The sequence below is a fragment of the Bacillus rossius genome, chromosome 3 (genome assembly GCF_032445375.1).
Source record: "Bacillus rossius redtenbacheri isolate Brsri chromosome 3, Brsri_v3, whole genome shotgun sequence".
Lineage (NCBI taxonomy): Eukaryota > Metazoa > Arthropoda > Insecta > Phasmatodea > Bacillidae > Bacillus > Bacillus rossius.
The window spans coordinates 35640600-35662303 of record NC_086332.1 but is presented as its reverse complement, the minus strand read 5'-3'; the positions used below and the strand labels follow the sequence as shown (position 1 = coordinate 35662303).

The 21704-nt window shown below is 36.8% G+C and overlaps 1 protein-coding gene across 5 annotated transcripts; it reads right to left on the bottom strand.

The window, feature by feature from the left end:
* Positions 1-572: 572 nt before the first annotated feature.
* Positions 573-21528, bottom strand: LOC134530522 (uncharacterized). 5 transcript variants are annotated; one of them, XM_063365413.1, is made up of 8 exons: positions 21327-21528; positions 20136-20265; positions 18206-18352; positions 11569-11773; positions 5107-5363; positions 4221-4889; positions 1641-1723; positions 573-767 (listed from the first exon to the last, which is right to left on the bottom strand). In XM_063365413.1, exons 1-8 carry the CDS (start codon positions 21366-21368, stop codon positions 681-683), a joined length of 1620 nt encoding a protein of 539 aa, XP_063221483.1. In that variant the 5' UTR covers positions 21369-21528; the 3' UTR covers positions 573-680. The 5 variants fall into 5 exon arrangements, with proteins under 5 accessions (XP_063221483.1, XP_063221485.1, XP_063221486.1 ...); XM_063365415.1 differs by having other exon boundaries at positions 21163-21341; XM_063365416.1 differs by lacking the exon at positions 21327-21528 and adding an exon at positions 21079-21138.
* Positions 21529-21704: the final 176 nt, after the last annotated feature.

Here is a 21704-nt window from a genome sequence, read left to right as displayed (position 1 = left end):
TAAACATCATCTACACAATGTATAAAACCAAAGTGGAGAAACTGGATAGCTAGTTTTTCAGCATTGAAAAAATTAAAGCTCTGGTAGTTGAAACTATTAGTTCAATATTAAAAGTGTATAGGTATCAGCACATTTCTTTCAGTTTGTTTGGTACATTAACTATTATTCAATTGCTTGAATTTATCACAGAATGCCATGGAAGATACAAGAATTTTTCTGTCTATAGTTCCCATCGATTAGGTAGTCAATCGCCAAAGTCTCAATGTACATCACAGCAACATGCTATTCCAAGATCAGTGCTTATCAATTAGTCAAAATCAAGGGACATGCAATAAGGACTATTGTGGTTTGTTAAATGTCATATTGTCTGTCGTTTGTGACAAGATTGAGTTAAATTTTACAGGAAAAAACAAACATGAGTTGTTTCATAAGTATGTATAGTAATTCAAAATTTTTTTTGATTTCCCTGAATTTCCAGGGTACACGGAATTCTTTGACTTTTCCAGGTTTTCCTTGACCGTAGCAACCCTGATCTTTCACCATGCCCCTAGCTCATAAAATGAAAACATACCTAAATTTATACATACATTTATTTTAAAAAATTAACCATTAAAATTAAAAAAAATAAAGTATTCCTCAGGCACTTTGGTAGGTGTGATGAAATTACTATCCAATATTTGTCAGTCTCCAAACATCTTTCTAGCACAACAGTCTGCGTGGGAACGTGCTTCGTCTTTGTTTATTTTCGTACTGCAGAGCGGGCAGTTCTGAAATAAGAATGAAAAATATATCAATAAAACAATACAAAATGAGCTGGGCCATAAAGCAGAGTAAAAAAAAAAAGCAAAATCAAAGGAAGAATATAAAAATTGCACTCCATAAACTCAGGACTAAGACAAAGAGGGTTTTGAAGGGAGGAAAAACAGGAAAGGGAGGGGAAGAATAAATAAACTTGTTTCACTTTTTGATTCATTCAAATAGGTAATTTACAACTGATCTAACTGTTAGTAACATCTGCTGTATGTACTGGCCAGGTATTTTACAGTGAATACCTATTTAAAATCAGTAAATGAATTAATCATTTTGGGTGAATATGGCTGGAAAATTTCCAAGCTACTCCCACCACAGTGCGACAGTGTGAAGGATTTGATTAACATTTTTATAAATTAGTATTAATTAAAGTGGAGTGAACTTAACATAATTAATTAAGGTTTGTTTCAAAATGATGTGAAAAGACCATAAAAATTTGCACTGGACAGAATCTGTAATTTGTAACCTGACAGCAGATAAAACTGTTTACTACAAATTTTTTTTGTAACCTAAGCCAATACATAGGAGATAAATGTACCACTTGAAGTTATTATGAAAAGTCTCTCATGTGGACTTGTCAATGACATGTGTTAACTACATACAATCTGAACACACTTCATTTCTAGCAAAACATTAATTTCGATCAGAAAGGCACTGAAATATTTGTCATTTTATCTCCTGATATGCTGTCAGTTGGGACAGGTGTAGGGCAATTAACATTTCAGCTTAATTTTGTCGCAACTGTTGATGCAACTGAATGCCACAACAGTTGATGACTGAATGTTCATGTTAGCTGGCATACCCTGCAGTTCTCGGAACTGCGTACTTACCACAGTGAGGTCTTCACTATCAATACCAACGAAGCTCTCGCAGCTCTCTGCGTGACTCTGGATCTCGGACGCATCAAAGTATTCTAGAACGGAAAAGTAACCATTTGAACTAATACATCTACATCTACATTGAATTTATAACTACCCTAGTGAAAAGAGAATATTAAAAGACATTTTTCCATTATATTTAATAAATTTCATTTTGTTTCACATAGTAGTTATTCACACAAATTCTTGGATAAAAATTAAAAAAAAAAAAAAAGCGGTGAGACAGAGATAACAAGTAAAAGTTATTTCGTGCAAGCCTAATTTGAGCGAAATCTATGAAAACTCTAAAAATTTTTGTAAGATATTCTAAAGTAATGTAGGTATTATGAGGTTGGTGTGAATATTTAGCAGTGATATCAATATAAGAAAATAGTCTCATAAGAAAGAAACCTAATATTTAAATCACCTTATCCATCTCTAGTCCTACAGGTAAATCTTGCATATTAGATCCAGTGATTTTAAAATGACCTAATATATATACAAAATGTGGGACAATTTGAATATAAGACTATCTCAATTTTATTATGACTTCAACTATAAATTGTCCCAACTATGTTTTAAAATCCACAAAGTAAAATGATTTCAAGTGTAAGACATTCTAATATATGTATGTATGTAGTTAAAGTTAAAAATTTCACTATGGCTAAATCTCATGTGTAAAAAAAATGTTTGCTTATAATTTCATTGTAAATGTGAATTTATACATAATATATATTTTATTATGGGTGTGAAAAATGCTGCATTATAAATAAATATTTTTTAAAATTTGCAAATTCATGAATTTTTTTTTATGAATGTACAAGTAGCAAATATTATATCTTCAAGTTACATTCCTTTAAAATTTTTGTGATGAAAAAATCAAACAAGGTACCTACATTTTGGATTCTGAAACCAATTTCCAATAAAAAGTGGACATTGAAAAAGAACTACTTAAAAATTATTATTATTATATTAAGTCCATGTAGGTATTTATAAAATCAAATTTGGATACACCTGTTAATGTTAAAAGTACTTAAAAAAAATATTAAAAGAGTGATTCTAAAGATAACCAAAACACTCATTCACACTGACATGGTTCACTTATCTAATGATGTTTGGATTCCAACAATTTAATGATTCTGCTAAAAATTTCGTAATGTACCAAGTAATAAGTTATGGAATTGATTCATGCATAAATTATAAGTGTTTCAGAGCAACTGAAAAACATGTATGTAATTTTATAATGCAAAAAAAATTTCATGTAATTAGAGGCAAGATAATTTAAGTATTTATATAAAAACTTTCTCAGGCATTATACAACTAAACAATTTATATCTCAAACACATACAATATACGTAGTTGATAAATTATTTTAGGTTTTAATCTTTCATTCAAGTTAACTTTATAAATGATACCGTATTTACTCACAAATACGTAGTCTCCTTTTGGGTCAAAAATTATAACTTTTTAAGGTAAGAGTCACCCTCCAATATGAGTTGCATCATAAATCTGTCTCCAGTAAAATACAAGTGAAGGCTTCATGGTTCACGTCTCAGCTTATTGCCGCATAATAAACACGGTCTCCTCCCCTCTCTATCATTTATGCCCCCCTCACCCCCCACCCCACAAAATACTATCTAATAAAAAATACAAAGGAAAAGTATTTCCTCAACCCCCCCCCCCCCCCCGGGTCTATTATTTTCTTTACTCGTAGCCTTACCCAAGAGAGAGAAAACCGCCATGCTTCATTAATAACAAGCACCATCTTTACAGTAGTTTTGTCATGAACAAAATGTTGCAGTAGAAAGCGCAGGAAATCTCATGCAAAAACAATGTTTGAACACAGTTGCGTCGCAAAAACCTGCTCTGGCTGGTTTATTTTTAGATTCCCCCTCTCCCAGAGCGCCAAAGTCCGGCGACAGACAGCCATGTCACTTACCAGCACCGGCCGCGTGGCAGCACGACAGGCGGTAGACGTAGCTTGACGGCGCAGTTCAGAATGCTTACACACACTACTGAGATATTTTTATCAAACAATTTATATTTACTTGTGACATATTTATTAAAACCAAACACAGGCTAATTATTTAAGCACATAGTCAACCATAACAGTGCAATGGTTTTTTTTTAACCCAAAATGGAAAATACGTAAATGGAGCGCAGTCCATTATATTAAACAAAACATTATCATAAAATTGGCAATCAATACACGGGTAAATACGGTAGTTGCATATTTAAAGGTGTTTTTCATTTGAGACTGTCTAACATAAAAAAATCATTCAATATTTGAAATTGTCTTGTACTGGAGAAGATATTAGTATGTTGAAAATTATTTGAACACAAAACAAAATTTAATAGCCTGAAAAAAGGAGTTGACTTGTAACAATTTAAATAAACAAACATTCATTTGGCACTTGAATATTCATAGATTTTTATTTGTTTATAACATTCACTAATGAATTTTTTTTTAATTGGAATCAAAAACTAACATCAAAAATTTTGCTATACTGATATCAATACTGTACGTATGTTAGATTAGTCAAGTTTACTTACTGCTGCAGATGGGACACTGGACTAGCAGGTCATCCGTTGAGTCTTCGTTTCTAGTCGCCGGAGACACAATCATGCAATCGTCTGTGACTGGAGATTCACAGAGTCTCTTCGGATTGAATTCTGGGACCGGAGTCGGGGAAGCAAGCACCCTCTTCAGCTTCTCTCTGCACGGGGAAGGAAGTGTGCCCCGACGAGGAGTGTCCACACCTCCATCGCCCACGTCGTCTAAGCTCACGTTGTTCCTACGCTCTCTCGGGCTGAGCCCAGTGATCCTTCTGTCCCCGCTCAGGCCCTCCCTGCCTGCCGGGATGTGATCCCCAGGGCACCTAGCTGGGGTAGCAGTCCTGTCTGTCATCGGGTCTACCTCCCTGTCGCCCGCATCCGGCCTCAACACGTTGCTCTGCCATCCTGGGCTGCAGCTTTTCACCACGACCTTAAGCGGTGTGCTTTCGCAGTCCTTCCAGGCTGTCTCTCCGGGGCGCCTTTGTCGCGAAGGGGTTTTACACTGCGAGCCGTTGCTTCGTTTGGTATTCTTTGGGCTGTACGACTGCCCTTCAGCGTGCAATCTTTTAATGGACTTCAAATACTCACGTAAGATTTCTGTAAAGATCTTCTTTTTTTCCAAGGTCAGTGGCCGGCCTCGTGCAGTTTCAAAATCTTTCGTAACCTCTGGAAAAGTACATCCAAGTACAAGGGTTGGAAGGGGAAAGTAAATGGAGACTAGTGATAAAAATGAAAGTTAGAAAAAAAAAATGCATTCTAATACACCACACAAAATAAATGCACAAATTGTTTTACTAAGACTTTCATTGCAGCAAAAAAGAGCATTGAAAATAAATCAGCTTATTTTTATACTGTAAAAAAATCTTTAAATTTTTCTACCTACGTCCAAGTTCCATGTTTTGCAGACTCTTCTTATGGAGTTCCAGCGTTTCCAGGAAGCTGACAGCTTTCACTCTGAACACGTCTTCGTCTTCCTCTTCCACGACATTCTCCTTGCACGTCACGGGCGCCGCGGCCGCGGGAGACACGCTCGCCCTCTTCGGTGGCGGGCTCCGGCACGGCACGTCTAGCGTCCCAGCCGACTGGAGGACCAGGCGCTCGCTGCGGGACAGGAGGCCCCCCGGGCTGCTGTTCCTCGCACTGCCAACACGACACACCTCTCTCAGGCTGCTTGCTTGCATTCCCATAGGGTTCTCTTCCTTGTGGTAAGGATAAGCTTGTTTTTTCCCTCCCAGAGTAACTGATTTTCTTCCTTCAGAAACAAATATTGTGAAAAACTTTCAGAAATGCACTCCAGCCTCACACTCCTTGATTTTGAACTTTCCTGCTGGTATCTGACCTCAAGAAATGCACATGAACGAAGACGTACTTCCCTCGTAGTCATGTTACATCTTTCTACTTTTCTTATCCAGGTTCTTTAGAAAAGTATGAAAGTAGAAGGGACGGGAGAGCTTTAGCACTGTTGCTGTTCACAAGCCTTGAATACACAGATTACTGAGGATTCAAAACAATGGTCCAGAAGCATGAAGCATAAAAAGTAAATTTGCTAAATTTATGTAATTATTTTGCATTAGCTTGAGTCTAGACTGCAAACTCATGTACATTTGAATGAATTTTATAAATAGATACCACATTATATATTAATACACCAAAAATGATAATGGTACATCTACTACTGTGTGTCACATAATAAATAATTATTAATGATTTATTCAATACTTCAACTATTGCATTCAATTTTTTTTTATGTCCGTAGCAAAACAGTGCCATTATTTTCTGTTTTTATACACCATGGTCAATCACCATTTTATTCATAGTTTTTCTGCTACCAGTATGTGACAAGGAACCATAAAGTTTTATTTTGTCGCTCATTTGAAATGCGAAAAATAGTTTTTTTTTTTTCAATATACATACAATTTTTTCTTCTACCATTTTGCAGGACAGTAGTTGACATTAAAGTCAAAATCATCTGTTTTCAGGTGTACACCAACAAACCCTTCTTATTAGCAGGGTTGGCTGATTGAAACCAAGTGGTTTTTACAATAAATAAATAAAAAGTAATTTCTTTTAATGAACGGTGTAATTCCACTCTAATAACAACAGTTTGTTCATTGATGTTTCTTTTGATTTACAGGAACAAAAATTATATAATAAAGATCTTATCATTTAAATTATCAGAGTAAGTTGTAATTCATACCCAGCTAAACACCCCATTTTGAACTTAAAAACATCAAACAGTTAATTCCTAACTGTACTAGTAAATCCCATTAATAGAAAATCCTCCTCCTGTGGGGAAATAATACCCTTTCTATGACTTAAGTCACAGTCAGATGCGCACAGATTTGCTGGACTTCAGTTCTTTGACGTTATATAACTTTTCTGGTTCAACATGAAATAAGGCAGACGCTGCATAGGTTTCATTTGAATATTCTCAGAACCAAAATAACAAACTTAATAAATAAACCTGGGGCCTATTCCACCAATAAACTTTGCAACTTTTCACTTTGCACTTTGCACTTTTCTTTCTTACTTCTGTTCCACGAAAATTAGAATTCGCAAAGCGAAAAGTGCAAAGACTTTGCACTTTTGAACGTGTTTCTGTTCCAGAATAATCTCTCTCTGCATAACTCATCTATAAATATTTGCAAAGTTTTCAGAGGTTTTGCAAATATAATTTTGCTTTCGCAGTTTAACTTTTTATTGTGTGATCTTATATAAATAATTTGTTTGAGGTAGTTAAAAGTGTTGTTTGTTATAAATTTAGCATCTAAGTAATTATTTAATTTAATGTTGTTGAGAGAAATGAAAACATAGGTAGTAACATAAACACATAACCTACAAAAGTAAAAGAAGGAAAATGAGGAGGCGTATTTTATTGCATTCAAGTGATGAATCTGATGAAGATGACAAGAGTTCCAGTAGGAAAGTGTACAGATTAAGAATAAATTTCATGATTGACAATGATATTTATTGTGCTTTTAAAAGAACGTCAGTCCATTCATTCTCTTTTTGTTTCTGTGTTACTGTACCTACTCGAAAAACTTGCAAATAATATATCTTTTTTTTCTTTTATAAGTTCTAATACTGCTAATTTTTTATGCACAACTTCTATTTTCTTACTCATCATGCACTCTATAACCTACAAACTAGGCAACAGTAATGTAAACAATGAATAAAATAATGCAAAGACTTTGCAGACTGGCTGTAGGAATGCAAAGAGGTTAAAAATTTTGGTGGAACACATTTACTTTGCACTTTTCAGTTACAGTGAACCCTTGTTTATTCGTTCCCGCATTGTAGAATTTCCCGGTTTTATTGTTCAATGTCCGTGGTCCCGAAAAAATCCTGCAAGAACAATGTTAAAAAAATCCCGTTTCCATCGTTTACGAATATTTTTTAACCCGGTTTAACGGGTTGAACTTTACAGGCTTTTTACCGATTTCACATTCAAATTCCTGAGAAATATTCCAGTTTACGCATGTCTACACGACACGCAATACCAATATTTACATATGGCGGCCATTACTAAAAGAAAACGAATAAAGTGAGCATGACGCTGCTGCTAACAGGTTCCCCAACTTCGATAAAACAACAGACGAAAGCTAACGCTCGCACGATAGTTCTTGCTTTGTGCGATAATCTACACAACAATATAACCGTGGTCGATATACTGTACATACTAGCCCAACGTAAACACGTTTCTATTTAGCGGCAGTGAAATACTGCGAGAAACATAGACGAAATTGTTCATCCTAGCATTTCCGTGGCCGGCCGTATATGCGCGAGATTTTCTTTGTTTACGGTAAATTAGCTTTACGCATTTAACTCTAATGCACGTGTGAAATTTGTAAAGGTTCATTGATATGTATCGGCCTACAAAAGAGGTTAAAACCATTAGAGAGTTTAGAAATTATAAATGCCGTTGAAAAAAATCCAGGGGAAAAACGGGTTGATTTGGCAAAGCGCTATGGTATTCCTCCATCGACTCTTAATTCTATCTTCGCTAGAAGAAATGAGATTTGGAAACAAGCAAGTCAGTTCGGCCAGTCTTCAAAAAAACGGAAAATGGCAAGACAGTCGAAATACAGTGAGCTTGAGAAAGTTTTGTTTTCTTGGTTCCAGAAAGTTCGGGCATCACACATCCCAGTGGATGGCACATTTTGTTCATTTAAAAAAATTAAGGAAGTAGTGAAACCCCTTATTTACGTTACCGTTATTTACGTTTTCCCGTTATTTGCACTATATTCTTCAGGTCCCGTTTGGTTTCCATTTAATCCAATACAATACTTTCACGCGAATTACGTCTCAAAAATCTAATCCATCCCGCTATTTACATCACGTAACGATAGTAGGCCTAAAAACATTGTGAAAAACGTAACTTTTATAGTCGGCAGTGAACATTTTAAATCGCAAAATAAACATATTTTATAACATGAAAAGTTGCTTTTATTTCTAAACATATAATAATTTAAGCCTAGGCGTGTAAAAGTCCGAGTAATTATAGCAGGAGGCAATCTAAAATGTACTCGGGAAAAACGTAAACTCACGAATGTATAAACGTTCTGTTACTATATTTATGTCACAACTTAGCTGAAATACTGGTACGAGACATAAACCTCACTAGATAAAATGAGCGGAGTCTTGGTAACTGTTTTAAACGTATTGTATAATTTCGGAAGTATTGTACAGTTGACGCATATTTTTTAAACTAACCATTTATATCTGGGGATCGTAAATAATTAATTACAGTAGAACCCCGATTATCCGTGTTAATGAAGGGGACGAGTGAGTCGGATAATCGAAAATCGCGGTTAGCCGAGTCATGCTTGCCTCAAAGGTCATTAGCCCACAGATAGCCATCTGTGGACATTCGGATATTACATATATACACATGCTTTGTGTGCGTGTGCGTTGTTGACATAGAAGCGGACTGCTTAGTGCTGGGCAGCAGTGGTTTTTAAGTCTTTCGTGTGCGGAGACGTGGGCACGCGAGTCGTTGTTGCACCGAGGTGTGTGACTAGCCGCCCGCCAGTCCGAGGGCCCAAGACAGCTGATAGCTGCCAAGGTCACGCATTCTTTTCATCGCCCGTAAGCAACGCTGCCACACTTCGCTCATTGCTCTGTTGTCAGTAACACCATCGGGCTGGTTATTGTTTTACAGAACGACTGCCTTCAAAATTCTTTTCAAGATAAGATTTTTCATACCAGTGCATTGAGACTTGATTTAATGGTTTTGAAACGGTGTCTCTGTCTCGTATAATTCACGGTGTTTTTATCCCCCTTTATTTATATGAATTTAAAATGTTAGATTTTTTATTTTTAGTTTGCTGAACGTGGAATTAGTGCAAAAACGGCCTATTATGACTTAGTGTTGCAGATGGGTCGGAAATCTTATAACGACCACCTCTCTATAACGACCCTAATCTCGGGAACCGTGAGGGGTCGTTATATCTATTCTCCGTTCACTCTTAGCTGAGTTTTGAAATAAACAAACACCGACGTATCACTGTGCCGCGTCAGCAAGTGATAGGCTGAATTTATCTTGCGTGCCAAGCACTAGTTGCAACACACACACTTCCGTACAGTCGGTGCTCATAAAATAACGGAGAAGTAATATAACAGGAAAATGGTTGTTCTGTGAAGCCTAGTTTTTTTAAAAAAATTACGTCTGCTGTGATAAAATTACGCCACTTAATGCTACACCCTCCGACCTTTTCTGTTGAAACCATTCAAACAAACAAGTGTCCAAGCTGCTAAATGTGGATTCGTTCATCGTCTTGCGTTTATTTAATCCACTTGAAGTGTCAGCCTATGAAGCAAACTGAAGGATTTTTTCGCGATTTTTTATGATGTCACGCACTGTTGTGTTACCGACATTAAACTCAGTCGCAAGTTTGCAATCGTTTCTCCACTCTGAAATCTTTCTATAATTTTTGTTTTGCTGTCGATGGACAGTACCACTCGCTTTCTTTTCTGTTCATTTGATGACATGATGAAATGTTGCGCTCAACACTTCCGCACAACACAACGGTATAATCCGTCGGAATGCAGATCACTGTTACAATACATAAAATTATCACCACCTTGACGCTTCAACAACGTACACTAATGGAATGGACTGTCTCCATGCGCCGGGTAATCTCTGTGGCACGGCGCCATGCTGCGCGCGGGAGTGTACAGTCCGGTCATGCGGACGTGGAATCGCGCACCAGTGTATAATCTATTCACGTAACATGGAACACAAAAATATTATGTACATACGTATGTATGTACTAGTATTTTTTTTTTAACTTTCTGTGTATATAAACATAACTGAGTCAAAGTACTTTGACCAACATACATTTTGCAAAGTATTTTAACATTTACATACATTTTGAATCATTGGTTATATCTTATATGTAACTAAAAAATTGGACTTGATGGACATAAATCGCGGTTAATCCGCGAATCGGATGATCGAGTCGCGGATAATCGGGGTTCTACTGTATTGGTATCAAGAAATCAAGGTGAACGTAAACTTGAACACGTCACGGCAGCGAGAAAACTGGTGCGTATACCAATAAACTGGTATTAGAACTGGACAAAACTGGTACACGGGAGGTGGAGCTTATATTTTTTTCCGTCAAGCTTGCATCTATTGGCTGACTGCTGATGGAACGTCACGAGTCTGGGCGGAGCGTTGAGTGAGTTATACTGCGCATGCGCAGCTCAGACAACAGAGAGAGCCAGCCGGCGGGTACGTCGTGCCATAACAGCTGATTGAGTACGATGACCTTTCTCCGCGCACGGCGCGCTATTGACGGTAAATGTCCAATTTGCTGCCCTTTTATTTAAAAATTTTTTACTGTGGTGCAATGCGTATGTGTAATGTAGCCCGCATTTGTTATGAACGCTGCAGGATGCGACTGTATTTTAATTAACTTTAACGTATTTCTTACTTTTCCCTTTATTTACACTTTCCCGCTTTTTACACTTTTTTACTTTGTCCCCATGAAAAGTGTATATACAGTGTGCTGCTGGTGTCAGTTTATGGAAATACCTAACTGATTCACTGAAAGTTTTTGCAATAGTACATACATTGTGCATTTGGTAACTTTAGAGTGTGTTCCCACATTGTTGGATTTCCTGGATTATCCGTTTTTTACTCATGGTCCATTGGAAAACGGATAATCAGGGTTTCACTGTATATGCAAAGTGCAAAGTGCAAATTGAAAAGTTGCAAAGTTTATTGGTGGAATAGGCCCCTGGTTTGGAAAGAAAGAAAGAAAAAAAAAGAAAAAAACAGGCTGTAATTTAAAAAAAAAAGTTTTTTTTTCTTCCAACCCTGCTGTGAAAGCGGACCTACTTGTTGCCAGCGACTGATTGGCTGGACAGCCTCTTGAAGGCCTGCAACCTGCTGGGAGACGCATCCTTGCCGTTGGTGCGCACCCCGGGCGTGGAGAAGACGCGCACGAAGCTGATGCCGTACTGCACGAACATGTTGAAGGGCTGGGAGCACAGCACCTTCACCTGGGACCACGTCTCGTCCTTGGCCCCGGGCAGGAAGTCGTCTGCGAACACTCTCCGACTCGCTCGGACCACGCTCGTTCCCCGCGCTAGCACATCTCACGGCAGGCAGCATGCTTGGTATTTTTTTTTTTAAGTATTTTTAAAAAACCTTTAGCACAAATTAAAATTTTTTTTTGTATTCAAAACTTAGATTGCTTTAAAATAATTAAACGAATGGCTACTCAGTCTGCATGAAAGTTATTATGATAAACACATTTATCACAAATGAAATTTAAAAACAAGTAGGTATATCTAAATAAATTACTCTGTGTTGTAAAGTTACATTAACTTAACATACTTAGTTCCCCGGTGCATATTAAAAAGTTGTTATCTTGATATGACTGTGAGAAAGTGGAACAAGCCACCAGTTTGACACACCTGCTCTACATCTGCATCCTCTCTGACAGAGCGCTGTGTTACACAGTCCACATTCAAATGGACAACCTGACAGTGACCTTTAAAAAATACAGTGAAACCATTTCAAGAATTTGCCTGATAAGTAGGGGCAAGATTACATTTTGAATTGCAATGAAACCAAAATAATGGAAAAAAAAAATTAGGTATGTCAACACCATATAACCTCGAAATTCAAGTTAATACACCAAGAAGCACCAATATGCAATTAAAATAATGAAACGAACAAGCATTTTCAATCAAAACTTAACAGTTTTGACAAATATGGAATCTTTTAAATATTAAATTCAATGAAAGTAATTTATTTAGCATGAAGTTTGTACCACAATTTATGTAAAAAAGATCGAAAAAAATTACGATTTTAATTTTGCAACCATAATTAGTAGGAAACTCATTTTTACATTACAACATTAATACATTTATCAAATACAGAATTACTTACTTAATAGATTAATTTTATTTGTTCCAAAAGTTAGACATGCTTATTACAAATCATTATTTTGTAAAAGTTCATCATTAATCTGTCCAAATGTCACTGTTTTGGAAATAAGTATCATGGAACATGTGTCATATTTATTCAGTAATTATAGCCTACTGTATCATTTTTAATAAATATTTTTTCATAAAAAATAAAAAAACAATTACATAGAAACTCCTCTCTTTTTAATAATGAGATTGACCTGAAAAATAAAACCATTAAATCTTGTCTCTACTGATAATTTTTCCTGCTTAGGGTACATGCATAATCTAGAAGATACGTAATGTTCCCACCCTATGGTGAGGGACCTTGTGGGGAACCGGACAGCATACCAACTACGTAATCCTAAATACAACTACGTCCAGTAACATGGTTCGTACCCTCTTGATCAATCAAAAATTAAAGAGTTTTTAAGGATCTGCTGGGCGAAGTTCGAAAATTTCGAACCGAACCGAACCCTTACGTTCGGTTCGTTTTGGTTCGAAACCTCTTAAAATATATTCGAAAAACTGAACGTTTGTTTAAATAAAATTACGTTTTTCTAATTTTCTAACCTCCATTTGAGACCATTCACAAAACAGCACAACAAAATTCCATTACTTGTAATATTCCGACTTTTATCGCATAATCGTCGCCTCAACAGTTTCAAGCGCAAACAAAATAAAAATAAAAATTATTAATTGTCGCATAACTCGCATAGCATTTTTTCATGTAGGCGCGCTTTGTTTTTTGTTTACTTTAGAGAATTTTGTATGCATTTCTCGTACTACGTAATATAAACTATCGTACAAATGCCAAAGTTATTGTATGTTATACCTTTAACTATAGTGCGTGTACGAGAAGTGTTGTAAAATCACCAAAGATTGCGTACCCCATACGTTAAACTAAAGCGCATGTACGAGAACTCTCTATTTCGGCAAAACTAACGTGATCAAGTTAACACAAGACAAATGAGGTAGGAAATGACTACGTAAATTACGTATTTTAAATTACTGGGATGTATTTATTTTCTTTGGCCTTTTTGGTTATAACAGTCGGGTACTGAAATTATTAATTTAATCTTGTGTATTAAAACATTAAAAGTACTGGTCCAGTAAATTTTACAGTACGGTACTAAGTTGACTAGCGTAGTCGTGGCAGCCATCATTATTTCTCGTGTTTTCTTTTTTCTGACGCAAATTTCTATAACCACACTTCTTACGTTACGTTTACAATATTATTGTTCTTGAGGTGATTTGCGATGAGCAGACTTACGTCGTTAAGTTTTCCAAATGGAGAAAAGATAATGACGACCCAGATGACCCAGAACCACCCCAAAAATGTCTATAGTTTCTTCTGACGAGCAGCATTCTTCCAAGAAAACAAAAACTGCAGTCAGCGGGTTTTGTAATGTAGATAGGTAACTTAATTCACATTCGACTTTTTTTTTTTTTTAATGTCCTATTAAAAATGTTAGGTTATGTCTACCACAAAAATATGTTATGTGGCCTTATGCTGAATGTTCGTCATCTTTATAATATTATATTTTTTTTAATGTAGGTTAGTGTACACTGAGAAAGGAAGATAGTCTTATTGAAATTTAGATGGAACTTCTTCATGAATTAAAAGTTGGTATATATATAAGCTAAGCTATATGTTTTAATTTTACATATGACTGGAGAACCTTTCTTTCTCACCACTCAAAGACCAAAATGCTGGTCATCGGTTCATTTTAATTCGAAACAATTATTTCTGTATGAGGTTTGGTTCTGCTCGGTTCGAAACCAGAGAACTGAGGTTTGTCCAGCTCTAGAAAATTGTATACCTAAACTATATTATAAAGGTAATGGAAATAGCACAAACATAAGATAAACTACGCTGCATTTTCTCAATTAGCATAACTAATCGATCATTTCCAACCTTCAATAATATAATATTGCAGAAAAAAACATAACTTTTTTAAAATGGTGTCTGTTATACAAACGTATTTTATTGAAAACATAGGAAGGATTAATTTAACATAGAATTAGACGGATACAAACTTACGTGTGTGGTTTTTGAGGTTATTAGTCTCTATTTTATATCAGGTGTATACACTATGCACTTATTTTATAATTTTATAAATACACATGTGATTTTTTTAATACATAGGCCTATATAATTTTTTAAAATAAATGTGTGATTTTTTTTAATAACATGTGGTGAAGTTTAGTGTGGGACTGGGATTCGAGATTCGATGACAAACACTGAGGATTCGACCAAAATGTGGATTCATCCCATCCCTACTATAAAGATATTTGTAATAACACAAAAGTACCTCACAGAAATAACAATGTTAAATAGTTAATGCCAAAAAAACTTCTTTAGTTCTATTCTTACAGATAAGCACCTAATGTCCAGAATTATCTCTTGAACATATCTAACCCAAGCAGCGATATCTTATCTGAAATTTATACCCCTACCATTTACTATGATCACTAATTATATTTACATAATAAGATTACAGTAAGACACACCTTTTTAGTTTAGTTTATGATACAAACTATGGAAAAAAATTCAAAATCTTATTATACATAATATATTGACGTGGCCGGGGGTTGTTCGGACGGCTTAAAGGCGGTGTGTTAGTGGGCGCCACCACGTGGTGAGGCACGTGGACCCGGTGAGACTCCTAACTCGGGGCGTGACGTCGCCCGTGTGAGGACATGACTCGTTTCCCCCGCGCGCGGCTTGTAGAATAACCTGACCTCAGCCCGCTCTCAGCGTCGGGCACGCTATGCTTACGCCCACACGCCCGCCGATGAGGGTACACACGTGGTCAATTAAAACAACAACACGAGTTCGGAACTTTTGTGGTTTATTAGCCCCTGTAGGAACAGGGGGCTCGCACAACACGTTACATCTACTCAAGAAAGAAAGCTGTTCAAAAGCCTTGCGGCGCGATCAGTTTAGATGAGGGCCGGCCACCACGTGGCCGGGATTTAAGATTCGCGTTTATTCAAAGTCCCGCAAACGGGGTTAATATATTTAATTAAACAGTCAGCACCCGAGGTAGGCTCCGAGGACGAACGAAAGCGATTAGGATTCAAAATTACACAAACAGAATTACCAGATCAGCGGAAGCAAAGTTGAAGTCCCCGGAGTGCTGGAAGCATCCTACCTCGGGTAGCGATGAGAAGAGACTGGGGTGAAAAATGGCCGCCGTGGTAGCAAGACAGTCGCGCTGCGCGCCGAAACGGACAGTACCATTATTCCAACTAGACCGCGCCGTGGCCGATTTAAGAAATACATAAAACGTACAAACACCTCTTCACATTTAAAAATAAAGCTACATGCACTGCAATTACATAAAAGTTCAGTTAATCAAATATTAAATATAAAAGATAATATTGCCAAATGGCCTTCGGCAAGTCTGCGTCTATAGCGGCCAGCTAATATTTAGGTGGAACAAAATTGAAGGGAATACTGTTATTAAAAGCTATATTTACTTAATGGAGGTTTTTTTTTTTAAGAAAACAACAAGCATGACACTTAATAATAATCACGGGAGCAAAGCACTGACTCTACTGCGCCCTTTTCCTGTAGTCCGTGGCGCTTTCTCACACGCACACACACTCCCGTGACGTTGGCGGGCGGTTCAAAATGCCGAGGAAGGAAGGAGGGTGGTTAGGGAGGTGGTGGCATATCGAGCTAGGGCGCAGCTCCGGACAATGTCAATATAAAATCTAATCACATGGCCAGAAATTCTTCAATTGTACTGGGCATGTGCAAAGCGTTGTTTGCTGCCAAGTTGGAAACAAAAGAACATTAAAATACCTGCATTTATCCATTACTTGCAAGCTATACGTCTTTATTAAGGAGTTTTTAAGGATTCTTAGTGAAATATAAGGAATTTTAAGGGTCCTTAATCAATTTAAAGCATACTACTGGCTTTTTAAGGATATTAAGAAGGCGTACGAACCCTGAGTAAGAAAGGGACCATGATAGTTGAGGAGACTGATACTTGCCTTACACCAAGGCATTTGAGTTCCATTCCCGGCGGGACAAACCCAGATTTTTACAAGCCGGAAATATGGCGGACATTGCAGTGGCCTGCGAGTTTTATCTGGGCACTCCAGTTCCCCAACACATTCATTTCAATTCATTAACCCTCGGTGTCTCAAATGACCTGTATGTCAATTAGATGTTGTAACAACCCAGATTACAGCCTTCCTCGTGCAATCCAACAATAATCGTTTGTTATAAATTTTTTGTCATATTTCAGGTTAGATGTAAGTTTTTTTCTTTTAAAAGTTACTGTAAACTTCATTCTCCAAGTTTATAGTTTTTATTTTCAAAATTCATAAATTTATTTTTCTAGTATTTTTTTTTTTTTGCTGGCTTCTTTGTGGGAAGGCATGCTGACGTGATTTCCCTTCGTTTTTTTTCACGACCGAGGCTTTGTTTCACACGCTAGGCGTGTGAGTCACGGTCACAGGAGTGCGAGAAAGATACAAAATCGCTGCGTTGTGGGAACAGAAGTAAGCATTTCGTGGAAGCCTCTGTTACCAAGCGCCGTGATTGGCTGAAAATTACGTCAGCGAGCCCAGGACACTGCCCGCATGAAGAAGGAAGGCTGTAAGATCAGTCATTGTCCGAGCACCAGGCCGAGCGGTCGTTGTTCGGGCGGCGGGCCGAGCAGGCTGTGGCCGGGCAATGGCTCGAGGGGTATTTTTTTTTATTTACAGTTAGTTTTTTTTTTGTGTTGTCTGTTGTCCGGAATATAGTGTAATTTTTACATAAAAAAAAATAGGTAATACATCGAGCTTTATGTATAAATGTCTTCTTTATTCGTGACCTGCAACCTGTATGTTCCACTCATCACCAAATTTGAGCTAGCCGGAGGTGGTGAGTGGTGACAATGATAAGCCTTTATTATTAATTTATCTATTCCACTAAATCACTTAAACCCATATCTAAAATTCTAACTGGCTACATAAATAGCAGTTTAAAAGACTTCCATTGACAAAATTTTTTCAAAACAAATTCAGAACGATTCCCCAGTTATAAGGGATTATGGGTACAAATCACAAAAGACCTAAGAAGTTAAGTTTCCCTCAAGATGTTAGCAAACAGAATGGGCGGAAATAACTCTGCTGTGATTTATCCATAGCTAATCACGTCAATCACATAATATGTATATTATATCAATGCCATATAAAACTGTGCTAAATTTAATGCTTTTATTCTCAAATGTCCAAAACATTCCTTCCTATAATATAACCTCTTAATGTAATTTGACTAGGGAGGTAAAAGTCTCAGCCCACTTGACCTTCATAAACATTTACCTGAAACTTTCAGTGTCTATTAAGTACAAAATTTCACAACTGCACGAAATGGCAGAGTAATAAAACAGAAAACTTTAGTTTCCGAATACCTGGGTTTGAATCCTGGTCCAACAATTCTGATTTGTTTTTCCTGGGGTGATTGACACTACTCCAGGCAAATTTCGAAGCCATTGCAAGTAGTAGAGTAACAACTGTAACTAAGATTTCAAACAAAATAAAGAAATGCAGGAACTCACCCTGGTTGAACATTCGAACTTGGGTCCTGTTCTTGGACAACTTGCAATCCAAGACGCTCATGAACGAGGACTGAGGCAGCAACGAAGTGAAAGTCGAACTGCCTTTCTTTGCTACCAACACGGAGATGAAGGCAGACCCGCAGTTCCCTGCAATCACGATTCACCGCATGGTGCAGGGCCATAGGAATCAAGAAATTCTTAAAAATTTAAAAGGAAATAATAGTAGAATTAATTTATTTTCATATTTATTTAATTTATGTAAGCTTTACACCTGATTGGCGAGGTCATTAAGGAAGGTAAACACACAATGATAAATACAAAAGGATGTTGGGACAGGTCTAATCAAAGAAGTAACCCAGCAGTAGTTTTGGGAAATCTTGGAAAACCAGAATTAGAATATCCCGTACCAGGATTTGAACCGTGTCTTCTTGAATGGAAGTCCAGCATACTACTGCACAAGTAAGACTAAATAAAGTTGCAATCACAAGCTGCAAGATGTAAATACCAGAAGTTGTAACATCTGTCATGGAAGAATATCATGCAGTTTGAGGGGACACTTTCACACACACACACACATACACACACACACACAAGCAAGTAACCTGCAAAAAAAAATAGTTATATTACCATGATTAGTTGGGGCTGATTATTTTTAAATCAAGATTTTAGAGCAAGGCTAACAGACCAGTACATCTTAAATAGGCTCGCTCTTTAAAGAAACAAAAAAAAATAGGTACAATAAAAAGTTCGAACCTTTTGTTCTAAATGTTTGTGATAAATAAAAAAAACCTGAATTAAAAAAAATTAAGAAATTTTTGAATGTATCCAACAGTATCACTACACTGTTTGAGCTTTATTCTATTCTTCATTTAAAAATTTGTTGTGTTTCATGAGATTCATTTTACTCCATTTCTCACTGTACAGCTAAGCTAACATAACTATAAACTTGTAACTTATGTAACATACCTTTATGTTTCATGTACAAGCCAGTTAAGGAACCAGGACAGAAAGACCAATTGAATCACTCGATTTGCTTGCTGCAAGTGGCATGGACTTGCATTGAAATCCAGCGCATATTCCGTAATGTGGTCTTGTAGGTATGAGATTTTGCCTGGAAGCAACTCATTTTCAGGTCGACAGCTGGCAGCTGGCTGGTTTTTGCCTAATGTGTGTTCATGCAAATATTGCAGCAGTTGCTTTACCTGTTTGTGCATGCCTGAGCAGGGGGTAGAGAGGTAAAAACCAGAGGCGAAAGAGATACATGCGCAGGTACGGCTATGGAGGGTAAAGCACAGTCACAGCGGTACGGGAGAGTTATCCAAAACAGTGAATGCTTATATTAAATGTAAATATTCTCTAAGTGTTTGTTGAATATTGACAGAGTATTTAGAATTATAAATAAATTTTAGTCTGTTAAGTATTTGTACTAGATTTTAAATAGTTATGTTGTTGTACTCTATTAAACACATTTATATTTAAGCATTGTGCTATTGATCACAATAAACCATGTGACATTTCAGGGTCAAGGGGTCAAGGTTGTGATATTTAAAGTCCAAGATTGTGATATTTCAGGTTCAATGGTGTTTTATATCAGGGTCAAAGGTGCATATTTCAAGGTAAAGGGTGTGATATTTCATGGTCAAGGGTGTGATATTTCATAGTCAAGGGTGTAATATATCATGGTCAAGGGTATGGTATTTCAGGGTCAAGGGTGCATATTTAAGAGTCAAGGGTGTGATGTTTCATGGTCAAGGGTGTGATATTTCAGGATCAAGAGTATATGATATTTTGGGTTCAAGGGTGTTATATTACAGAGACAAAGTCCCAAGTCCAAATGTGAAGGTCATCCATCTAAGATCTCAGCAAGTGTAGTCCTTAGGTGCACGCAGTTATTCCAGCCAGTGAGACTGCTCGCTGCTGTGCCACGCACCAATGTGGACGCTGCCAATGGCCGACGCCTCGCTCAGCTGCAGCACGGCTTCCACGTGGCTGGGCTTGCTGCCAGGCGCGGAGAGCCACTTCTCACGCCGCAGCAGTGCCTCCGCAGGGTGGGCGGGGTCCTGCCGGCCGGGACAACCCTCCGCTTCCACACGCACGCAATGCCAGTCAGTACCAGCAGTTTAACTACGGTAACATCTAATTACAAAGTACATACATGAAACAAGATGATCCCACTAAGTAGTGTACTGTATTTTTAAGGTGGAAAATTCCTGCCATGGAAAATTTCTCCAGACCAAATAGGCAATCATTTAGGATTAAAATTTCTTACAAAGACATTGATAGTATTACACACATTATATTCACTAAAAGTTGTTTACAATCACTAAATGCAATTAACATTAATCTAACAAAAGTGGGCGTATTTACTATTTCAGCCCATATGGACAGTGAACCGTTACATTAGTCCTATTCATTTATTTATTAATTAATTTTCAGAGGCAAAATGCTTGAAGAGTAACTTCACGAAATTTTTTTTGTTCCATCCATAAATTCATAGTCAGAAGTATTGGGTTTTTTTATACATGAAATTCAATCAATATTTCTGGAAATTTTAAAATATTTTCTAATACAAATCATGAGTAACTTTATTGTATTTATTTTGTATCATGAATCACTCACTGGTGGTGTGGGTGCAGCTATGGATTTAGTACCTTTATATTTTTTCTTGGCAGAAGTGGTAAAATAAAGGTTTTGGGTGAATAAGTAAATATAAAAGTTTTTTTCAACTGGAAAATGCTCCGTGGGTATATAAAACCATAATAAAGAAATGATAGGACAGCAAAAATTAATTTAAGTAAAAAAATAATGGTTGGGCTTATACCTCACGCAATCACTGAAATATCTACTGCTATTGGGGAGCCCACTTTTATTACCTCCCATTCTTCAATAACTTCCAAGTCTTATAAATATTACTCTTGGGGTAACATAAAACATGACAATGGCACTATTCGTCTCACCACCATTATTTATAGCAATGCATGCCTGACAGGCTTCTCGCCAGCTGTCCAAGCCCTCGATTCAACACCTGTTTTTTTATAACGGACGGCGTTAACGTTAAGCATTCCGGTGACATACAGTTGACAGCCGCAATAAAAAATATTATTAACAATACCGAGCTCACCTCAGATGACACACTAACCACTTCTATGAGTTTCAACTCCATTGTGTAAGTTAAAATACGCAATAGCAGTTAAGTATAAAACCAAATAATGCATTTGCTCGTACTGTAACAGATGTAACTAGTATTCACAAAAATAAACACAAAACCCAACTCCCGCGCATTTCCGTATTGGTCTGTTGTGTTGGCAGATAGTTTACATACTAAAAGGCAACACTACACTTAAAAATATGTGTAAGAAATTCTACAGAGAAACAAAAATATTTTTCAAAAAATTAAAATTATATTATACAGTTATATTTCCTATTTTAATAAGTATTTCAAGTAGGCCCATAACCAATTTTCATTGGTCATTGGTTTGGCGAAAACGTTTCAAGAAAA

Bases quoted from the DNA above. Each gene is read 5' to 3' on its own strand.
- LOC134530522 (XM_063365412.1), bottom strand. From the start codon at position 21,368: ATGGAGTTGAAACTCATAGAAGTGGTTAGTGTGTCATCTGAG. The intron at 18,353-20,135 runs GTGCGTGGCACA...TCGTGATTGCAG, and splicing joins CATTGGCAGCGTCCACATTG to GGAACTGCGGGTCTGCCTTC. The intron at 1,724-4,220 runs GTAAGTAAACTT...TTTCCGTTCTAG, and splicing joins CCAGTGTCCCATCTGCAGCA to AATACTTTGATGCGTCCGAG.